Source organism: Fragaria vesca, unplaced genomic scaffold (assembly GCF_000184155.1).
Source record: "Fragaria vesca subsp. vesca unplaced genomic scaffold, FraVesHawaii_1.0 scf0513155, whole genome shotgun sequence".
Taxonomy (NCBI): Eukaryota; Viridiplantae; Streptophyta; class Magnoliopsida; order Rosales; family Rosaceae; genus Fragaria; species Fragaria vesca.
In genome coordinates, this window is record NW_004443447.1 from 324,174 (window position 1) to 334,844 (window position 10,671).

The 10,671-nt window shown below is 36.3% G+C and overlaps 1 protein-coding gene across 1 annotated transcript; it reads right to left on the reverse strand.

The window, feature by feature from the left end:
• Positions 1 to 2,477: 2,477 nt before the first annotated feature.
• On the reverse strand, positions 2,478 to 8,691 carry LOC101311066 (E3 ubiquitin-protein ligase XBAT32-like). The gene is made up of 10 exons (XM_004309894.1): positions 8,215 to 8,691; positions 8,053 to 8,112; positions 7,849 to 7,920; positions 7,583 to 7,758; positions 7,339 to 7,499; positions 6,882 to 6,940; positions 6,742 to 6,788; positions 5,581 to 5,733; positions 4,863 to 4,954; positions 2,478 to 3,188 (listed from the first exon to the last, which is right to left on the reverse strand). Exons 1-10 carry the CDS (start codon positions 8,407 to 8,409, stop codon positions 2,677 to 2,679), a joined length of 1,527 nt encoding a protein of 508 aa, XP_004309942.1. The 5' UTR covers positions 8,410 to 8,691; the 3' UTR covers positions 2,478 to 2,676.
• Between the last annotated feature and the right edge of the window lie 1,980 nt (positions 8,692 to 10,671).

Sequence of the window (10,671 nt, forward strand, 5' to 3'; positions counted from 1 at the left end):
CATTGGAAAAGAAAAACTCATCTTGATTCTGGGTTTTTGTAGCCATATATGCAGCTTTATTTGCAAAGCTGTTTTATGGTTATTTTTTTCAACTCATCTACTACAACTCTACAAGCACCAAAAGATCTTATTTGGCCAGTCTATTGATCCTATTTCTACATTGGATTTCTCATATGAGTATCAGACCTCAGAGCTCTGAAGCAAGCTAGGTTATGACTTGTGACTTATGTTGTGGCCTTGAACATTGCAATTAATCTTGATACTCGGGTGATTATGGCAAGATAATCTTGTCAAATATATATAGGGTAGCATTAGGTTTCTTTTGGTAAAAACAAAGTTGAACCAGTCACTACACAATAATACGTCGAGTAAATCAAAGCTGAATTGCCATTACCAGATTTGCTGCTTACTTTCTGGCTAAAGTGGTCGCTTTCTAAATGATTATAATCACCCTTTTTATGAAAGCTTTGCATGTTGTTAATAAAATTCAAAATACCACATTAATAATGCCATGAATAATTTGCATTGAAGATCTTCTGAAACCCAGCAGGAATTTGGTATCAGCAACACCATATGCATCAGACGATCAGAAAATTCAAACCCCACACAGTAATGCATATGGTCCATAACATATGGACAGGGAATGATGAAGAATCATAAAGGCAAATTTATTGTGAGGATTTGCCCCTTTGGGCTTTGCTATATAGTCAAACAAACCCCTTTGTCCTTTCCATGCTTACTGTTTCTCTCTTACAAACTTACATGCCTTCGTTATTGCACAACCAATTCAACCTTATACAGTGTTTGCTTCTCACTTGTGTTTTTTTATCCAATGTTGGCATGCATTTGAATTCTGAGAAGCTTGAAAAATCTGTGAAACCTTTTATTCTTTCGAATGAATTGAATTGCGTAATCGAGAAGGTAAAAGATACGAGACAGAAGAGAGTCAGAAAGACAGAGAAGGATGGTAAGTCACATTACTACTCATCACACCTCTCTGCAGCTTTCTTCTGCAGTCTACTCCCTCACTCCCTCACTCTTCCCCCTTATCTCATATCACTAGTCACTACTACCACACCATGCAATACATATATCTCATATTCCCAATAAATACTCTCTCTCTCTCTCTATATATATATATATATATAGACAACCCCACTGACCAATCTGATGCTCTAGATGTATAATAAAAACATATTTGGAACATATGTCAGCCCTTTCTGTTTTATTTTAATTTATTTCCTCCTCATTTCTGTTCTCGATCTCTCTGATTTCACTATATATAACCCCCCATCCATCTCTTCACAAACCATGTCTTTTTAGTTCTTACCCATTTACATCACTTCACAGCACACCTGATAAGTAGACACTAGTCCCTCTTCAACTCAATGCCTCCTGTCTTTTCTTTCTCTTCTCCTAATTTGCTGGTCAAAATGGACTTGCTTTCACTTGAGAAGTTACTTCCAATTTCTTGGATCGAATACCACAAATGGAGAATGAAGGAGAAGCCGCAGCAGCAGCCTCAGCTTCAGACTGTGAAGTTAATTGTTATTTGATGGTGCTATCCTAACTGAGCTTTTCAACCCTTTTTTTTTTTTCCCCTCTTGTATTCTGTATTTCCGATTTTTCTCTCATAGTTTTTACTTCTTCCCTCTATGGTTCCTTCTTCACCGGTGTTCTCACCATTTTTCTTTGCATTTTCATCTCGCTTTTGGTTAAATGTCTTATAATTTCTTCCTGTCTCATTTTCTTGACCTTGCAAGACTTTTCGATCTGTCTATTGCCTCTCTAACCTCCCTCTACACCCTTCTTAACCTTTATTGTCTATCCCTCTTGAGCTTTATGTACCAAGATATGAACTCTAACTGCTTTATGTACCAAGATATGAACTCCGGCGGCACTTTTATTTATTCAATATTAGGATATGATACATGCATGTGTATCATCTCAAGTAATGTAAAAACTGCTATAATATTGGATTGAATAATAGTTCAGATTTCTCTCTGCTTTATGTACCAAGATATGAATTCTAACTGCTTTATGTACCAAGATATGAACTCCGACTGCACTTTTATTTATTCAATATTAAGATATGATGTATCATCTTAAGTAATGTAAAAACTGCTGTAATATTGGATTGAATAATAGTTCTGATTTCTCTCTGCATACGTTTGATACCTTTATGGCTTTATGTAATGTATGTACCCTCAGGTAGTGTAGTTACGAGCAAAAAGACCAGTAAACGTAGTTCCTGGGAATATTTGTTATACTGCATTCCTGGCCTGAGACCAGTAAACATGCTTTGTATCCACCATACTCCGAAATATTTATGTAGGGTGAGTTACATGTCATTTTGCTGACAAAACAAGGTAAAACATTTCTAGCTTGTAAGCTAGATCCCCAAGTTCAATCAGATGAACTTCAGTTCAGAATATGATGCACAAACAGTTTGATTGGCTCAAACTCGGTCAGTGAATTCACTTGAGATTTTTCTTTTTCTTTTTCATTTTTCTTGGTACAGATTTCTTTTCAATGAATGTATATTTACAGCCCTTCCAATTATCAGCCCAGTAGCAAATGATTTTCAGTCACACTATAGACAACAATGAGATGGAAAATCACTTAAAACTCGAGATAAAAAAAATTCAAAGAAAAGAAGAATTAAAACAATGTTATTCAACCTCCGCTGCTAGTCATTGCTTGTTGATTGAGTGCACAAAGCCATGACCTTCTACCCTCAGGCTGAGAAGTTGTTCTTCTGAAGCCTGATCTCGAACAGCTACGAGCAGAGCAGGGAATCAAACAAGTAGTAATGTTTGAAACCCCTCCTCCTCCCATGCAGAGGCTGTGGGCGACTTTGATCGATGTGAACTTCTGGAAGCTTTGGGACCGGAAATATCCCAGCGAAGATTTTCGAGAGGAACGAAAACTGGGCTTGCATAATGGGGTGGTTATTGAGGAGGTTGTCTCTGGTTCCTCGATAGAACAGCTGCAAAATGATAGGGATAAACTAGTTTTTGCCGGACCCTTCCCCATTGGTCTTACTTTTAGAAGCTTCACAAATGAAACTATGCCATTCCGGCATAGAGGACATGCGATTGATCCCAAGGGACCACGAGCTGCAGTCGTGCTGCAGTTTGTAGAACAAAGATACAAGGCACAACTTGTGCAGAACTCATGATCACAACCTGCACCATGAAATCTGTCATTGTCCTTGGAGACAGTAAAATTTATACATAACAGAACTATATGCCAATAGAACCACAAGAAAAAAAATATATATTCAAAAGAAACCAAGTGTTACCTAGTGTGCAATTAACTGAGAATTTTCATAAACAGGAAATTATCTATGTATAATAACAAGTTTGCTGAACTCAAAGGCTGTTATTAGTTCAGTCTATTTCTGTCTGAAATTCATTCATGTGGTAGCTTCACGTTCTCAGAGGTACTCATCGCTCTTTTCCATTTTCAACTTACCATGGTGAATTGGTGATACTAAACTTTTCTTTGGTTTGACGTACCCAATACATGTAACTCATTCCATTAATTAGCAGGGTAACTTCATCTAGATTCCAAGGGTACACCACCTCAAAACAGATGCCCTCCAAACTACACCTCAGTTCACCATCAGTATCCTCTATATATAAGAGGCTTCAAAGGAAGTTTTAACAGCCAAAATCAAGTACATGAAGATACAAGTGATCCTAAACAAATAACGAAAGAAGGGCTGCCTTCTTGAATTTGAAGTCATCTCACTTTTCAAAGAAACATCAACGTAGAGCCACACAAAAGGAATGTCCAATTGAAAAACAATCTAAAGAAAACAACCATTAATTAGCAGCTCCTATTATCCAAACCTTTAGAGGGCCAACTCCTATTGGGAACACAGAAACTGCAATTCATTACTACCTTATGCTGTACAACCTTAACACCTGTCCGGGGCACCGTAGAACAATGACCAATCTAATGTATGATATGATCTAGAAGTTCTCCCTCCGTGAATAGCAGGAGAGAGAGAGAGAGAGAGAGAGAGAGAGAGAGAGCATAACAAAACTTTTCTGTTAAATGGACAAAGGCTTCCTTTTAAGTTTTAACATAACAGGATTCATACTGTAGGTGAAGCAATTTACTGTGTTCAGCTATAACAGCACTTTCCAGTTAAATGGACAAAGGTTTCCTTTTAACATGATAAGATTCCTACTGTAGGTGAAGCCATTTACTGTGTTCAGTAGCCTTAACATGGAAACTGACCATTGCACTCAACAAAATATACAGCATTCAGTAAATGCATTTGCCTCTAGCCAGGCTAATGGTATATATTGCCTCTAAGCCAGACTAAATATAGTATTACTGCATCACCAGTACTTATTATGAACCCTCACAATGCAAGTTTGTATTTCAATTTGCCAAAAGAATGCTGGTTACACTTCATTCATTTTCTCGACACCACTACCCCTTTTCAAGTTTACAAGATTTTTTATAAAAGCCTTTTGCTTGCTTCTCTTCTTCTCCACCAGTACACTTCATTCATTTCATTTGGTAAACGGGCATTAAGAATGCTCATTATTCTGATGATCAAATATATATACCTTGGTTATATTTCATCTGATCAAAAAGCTTAGTAATGAGCAAAATGGCCCTATTGTTCCGATGGAGAGAAGAACAGACCATTAACTTTTCAGGAAATTTCCAAACAAACAATTTCAGCAAAAACCTAAAGCAAGCTTTAAATGCAAAGATTGAGTTGTGACCCCAGAACTAGTCACTTCAACAATCCAAATCTTGTCTAATTGTATTCAAATACACATCACAAAGTTTAGACAGAGACAGATAGTTGTGACAGTCTTTTAAGAGAAATTTACCTTCTGCAGCCACGGTGCACTGTCTTTCCAAACAGACAACGCATGGATCTTCGCATGCATGTAAAGAATCGTTGTTCCTCCATCCACATTCTCTGAAAATGTCAGCAAGACTAGAGTATAAGGTTGAAGTTTACAAACCCAAATTAGTTATCAGTCTTATCACCAAATATGTTATAACACAGTTCAAGAGAAACAGAGCATAGGGAAAAAAAGCCTTATGCTATAGGAAATAAAACCAAAACAAACGAGTTTATTTGACAGTATAAAGCATTTTCTGCATTACTAACAAATGTAAGTTTTCTGAGCCATACAATTTGTCAAACTTCCTTGTGTCAATATATATCACAAAATTAAGTGATGAGAAACATCTTACAAAGAGATATTTACAATTGAAACTTATTCACATGGAGTAAAAGCATGAATAAATGACGGTTTCAAGCACCAAGAAGACTAAGTTGATCTAAGAGCTCATGTTCTTAGCCAAGCTTTTGGTTTAATAATAATTTCAGCTTAAACTCATATCAGCTAGAACTTGTTGACTGTGGTAGCATATAAACGCTTCCACATGATATAGCTTTTGGTTTGTTTGTTTATTTCTTTACCTGATCCCATGATGTGAGACGGTTAGAGTTACAGAATTCTTAATAGAATGAGTATAGATATTACAAATAGTTCTTCAGTGTAGTATTTAGGCAATAGAGTTAACAAAATTACTTGCCTAGCAATCTTCACAATGCTCATAACAGGAAGGGATAGGTATGGTGAAGGAAGACTTTGAAGTATCTGTGACTGCTGGCCTTCTTGCTCTGAACTAAGGACTTCCTCAAGCCAATCTCTATGCCATGAACGAGCCACCATCAAGGGCGTCCATCTTTGAAGAAATAACAAAATACAACAGCCTCAGTTAAGAACTGATAGTGAGTGAACAAAACACAAAACTGAGGCTTACCAAAATTGTTCAAGTATCTCAGTAGAACTAGAGCCACTATTACAACCTAGTAAATAAGGGTATACAACTAATCTCTTCAGGAACTGCTGATAGAAATTTAAAATAGTACGAAATCATAAAACAACTCATTGTTTCAAGGGAAAGATACAACAGATCATTGAACTAACACATAAACATTACTGTCATATGATTAGATTTTTCGAATTGGGCATCCATATAATTGTTCACTTTGTTGAGATTTACAGGATCAGTATTGCTTGATCAGAGTATATAAGAAAAGCAGATGGATGAAGGGAGACAGAAAGATATTGGTGCAACCCCACCCTCACCCCACAAATCAACAAAATGAAACGAGATTTTTGGCCATATGGGGCTTGGAAGATCCAAACTCAGAACCTCCTGAAATGAGGCTCTGATAAATCATATCGGAGAACCAAATAAACACTTGGACTAAAGCAAGACAAATTCTATTATAATGTTAATGATAAAAAATGTTTTGATTTTTAGATAATTGCTACAGGAACTTATTCTTGAGCTTATTATGAGAAAAGAACAACAGTGTGAATTTAATTCCATCTGGATAAATCAAAAGAAACCAACAAAAGCAACGAAACATGACATCAGGAAAAAAAAAATACGTTTGAGGAAAGATGAGAGTATTTTTATCTATTTATTATAACCAAGAATACTTTGAGAATAAACTAATTTCGAAAGGCTTTTAATGTGGAATTCCAAATTTAAATGGATATCCTCTCAGTGATCCGTCTAAGGCAGATAATAGTTTCCACTAGACAAATGAATTTAGGGACATGTACCAACACCAACATTGTGGAATCCATTTAAAATAGGTCAAAGTATTATTTAAAGAGCTATGATAGTTTTCAATACAGTAGATTTTCTAATAAATCAAAACTGGAGTTGGAAAAATACCCGTTTGCATTTTCAGCTTTCAGATTGGCACCTCTGGAAATCAGAATCTGACCAAAGCATCAAACATTAGTAAGAATCATCATGATGTCTGTAAGGATGTAGCATTTTAGAGCATTTATTTAACAAAACTAAGCGCATACTTGACAACACTGGGTATTTCCTCCGCATGCAGCATAATGTAGGGCTGTGCTTCCAGCCCCTGCAAATAAAAGTGGTAAGTTATCGGAGATGTAACTGCAAAATAATGAGGGAATGATGGGAGTCTTAAATCTTCAATGATAATAATTAACAACATCATGTGATTATATGAAAGAAAAAAGTTGAAAAAATGTCTCCTTAGATAATTCAGAAATGCATCAGTATGATTGTGATCTGTTTCTATAAAGGAAATATATTTAAAGAGTTTGCCAGCAGGCTTAGATCCAAAATTGAATCCATGGTATACTAAATGTGCCTGATCTAATGTCAATATTCTAATACAATTCAATTGATTTACCATGGTAAAGTGATAAATTGATGTTAAGCCATAACAGATTTCCAATTATTTGAATCATAATTGAACAATGCCGCTGGAAATAGATGAATTAAGCTTTTTACCTATTAAATCAATTGTAGCTCCATCTTCCACAGTAACTGCACATATAGAAGCCCCCAAATCCAAAAGTAGTTGTACAGTTTCAAGATGACCATTTAGTGCTGCCATATGCAGAGCAGTGATTCCTCCATCAGCAGGCCTATTAATTATCTGACCCAAAACACTGGAAATGGGAAATGAAATTAAATCAATAAAGAGTATTGGAATGTATGTGGAATGTAAAAAATGAAATGGATATTGAATTACTCATGATCAAACTCTGTAATTGGCTCTTCTTTCTCTAATGCATTCCTTAACATGCTCCAAAAATCCGGAATGCTGGGAATGTAATCAGCAAGGAGGATTCTGATGCACCGAGTATGACCATTTAAAGCAGCCAAGTGGAGTGCAGTACCCCCATTCAGATAATCTGCTCTGTGAATCTACATCCAGTTTACAAGAATGTCAAATTTCTTAACCACATTATCATGAAACGATCATCGGAAAAGTTGCTTATGTGTATACTGTCTTACAGTGGCTTTAAACAGAATCAAGGTCAGAACAACCTCCCAATGACCATGTTGGCAAGCTTGCATCAAAGCAGTCTGTACATCAGGATTTAAAGCACAGTATAAATGTTTTGACAGATAGCAATTTTAACGAGGTCCAACCGCCATATTAATAAAAAAAAATGTCGTATTGATATGATGTTGAAAGTTTTACATTTCAAATATTACCTGACCACGATAATTCCTGAGATTAATATCAACTCCAGACTCAAGCAAGAGCGTAACTATCTAAGGGACACCGGAAAAAACACAATCACATCAAAACCAGATAGCCACAGTGTAAAACACAATGAGATCAATCTATGTAACAGACAATTGATAAACATATACCTCATGGTGGCCCTGAGCTGCAGAATAATGGAGTGGTGAATTACGAACACCAAAAGTGGAGTACCTCGCTAGACGAGGATTACATTCCAACAGGGCCTTGGCCTCTTGAAGATCTCCATCTCTTGCAGCTGAAACCAACCGCTCCCCTGATGCTGAGCATCCGAAAGAGTTCCCCATAACGCTTAGAAACTTCATCACCACCCCAAAATTGAGAGAATACTACAACTGAGTACAAAATAAACCAAAAACGCAAGACACCAAATCCTTAATCCACCCTTGCACAGAGATAAAGACTTTGAGAGATGGAAACAGCTATGTTGTATATACATGAAAAGAGGTCGTTGGTTCCTTTTACCAAACCAGAGACAACTACCCCACAGCAGCTTCTGAAAAGGGAGTTGGTTGTAACGGTATGAATCTCACTGTGTTATTCCCAGAGAGTGAGTGAGACTTGTTCTTCTTCTTCTGCACATAACCTCTGATAGCAAAAGAAGAACAAATCACTCTCAAACTGCCAATAAAAATGTGATTTGGATGTCACTGTTGAACGATTAGTTAAATCATATCTTCCGTGAACTTCAAGAAACACAGAAAAAACACAAAAGAAGCGTCAAAACTCTCTCATCTAACGAAATCCCATTTCGTCACATCCATTGTCCCCAAAGAATCATAACATTTCAAACCCACTTGGGCGCTAGCACTACCAGACATTCCTCCCAGAATCAAAACTTCCAATACAGAGAATACCCAATTCTTCCCCAAAAATCAAATCTTCAATGGCCACATGCGAATTGAATCAATCCCCAGTTTTCAGATATGCCATAAAATGATCAAAATCTTCAAAGCCCAGATGGCATATCCCCTTCTTTTGGGGTTTCTTGATCATCTTTTAAAGAAAACAGACCATTGATAGATCATGCTATAATGGGTGTAAGCAAAAGGAAGGAAGGAACGAATGGATTGGAATAAGGTAGGAATTTTTGGCAACAAAAGAGGAAAAGAAAATGTAAAAGGGATTGAAGAGGGTGATTTATGGGCATCGTCTTCCTCAACCTCAACCAATAATAGGACGAGGAGGAGGAGGACGAGGAGGAGAGGCTGCCTGCAAGGAAAGCGTGTCTCCATGATGGGAGATGTTATTAGGCAGTCAACTTAGTAGTTGGCTTGTTCTTTTCGCATTTCTGCCTCTCCCTCCATTTTTACTTCCCGGAGAAATTTTACCGCAGGTCGGCTGACTAAGCTAATTCACTATACTATTTCTTTTTTTTCCATTACACAAGACAGCCAGATTTCTTAGGCTAAAAAACCAAATTTAACCTATAGATACTCCCATCATTAGTCAAATTACAATTCTTAAGGTAAAAAATTTAGCTTAAGCTATTTTGTTTTGTAAGCCAAATTTGACTTATGGGGTTGGTAGGCTAAAACTAAATATTATTTTATTCAACTTTAGATATTGTTCTTTTAATTTACACTAGCATCTAAATTACATATTTGTTGCTAACAAAATTTTATACCATCACGATGATCTCGACGAGATCTTTCATATGAGCCTCATATCGAATATATTTTACATAAAATCTTTTTCATGATTAATTATTGAATTAAACAAATAAATGACAAAATAAAAAGAAATTATTTTACCTAACGATTTATCTTACGGTGAGAGTGCTTCTTAGGCCAAAATACTATTAATTTAGCTAAGGATTTAGCTTATGGTGGGAGAATTTGGTAAGCTAAAAAAAGATTGTATAGAATATTTTTGTTTTGTAAGCTAAATTTGGCTTGAAATTTGACTTACGGTAGGAGATGCTCTTAATATCATGTCTTATTAAACAAGTACGTCATTAATACTCCGACTAAAAAAACGAGGGCGTGGTTAATATATGGGAAGGTATTACGTCGTGTTACATATTATACATATTGATGTTGGTCCTTACATATAAATGAAAATAAATGACTAAGATTGCATCGTATGTTTGAACTGTGGTGTATAAATTAGTCTCGATTATGCTTCATATATAGTCCATTAGATCTAATGACAATTAACGGTTAAGATTCAAGACTACTTACTAATTCTTTTAGAATACAAACAATATTTGGAGTGTAATCAAGACCATAATTTGGGTTGTCACGGATTCGCCCCTTATAGTTTGAAGAAAATGATAATCATTTCATTGAATTCATGTCAAGATAACAACTACATATACACCCGCTACCACCTACGATAGGCAAGGCTTCCAATCCTAAAATTACAGTGATATGTAAGATAGACTACCTATATTCGAAACCTTAGGCTCACTAATGAAAGCATAGTTTGTAGGCTGAGAAATTAAAGAAAATAAAATTCCTCCTTCTTGCCCTTGATTTGCCAGGCTCCCAAATACGAAGCCAGCTTGCATGACTTTGGTCCATGCTTCGGCCCACAACCAAGCACCATTCTTCTCGGACACCCAG

Excerpts from the sequence above, each read along its gene's own strand:
- LOC101311066 (XM_004309894.1), bottom strand. The coding sequence starts at position 8,409 with ATGAAGTTTCTAAGCGTTATGGGGAACTCTTTCGGATGCTCAGCATCA. Across the intron at positions 5,734-6,741 it reads AAAGCTGAAAATGCAAACGG|ATGGACGCCCTTGATGGTGG; the intron begins GTATTTTTCCAA and ends ATTTCTTCAAAG. Across the intron at positions 4,955-5,580 it reads AGCATTGTGAAGATTGCTAG|AGAATGTGGATGGAGGAACA; the intron begins GCAAGTAATTTT and ends TGACATTTTCAG.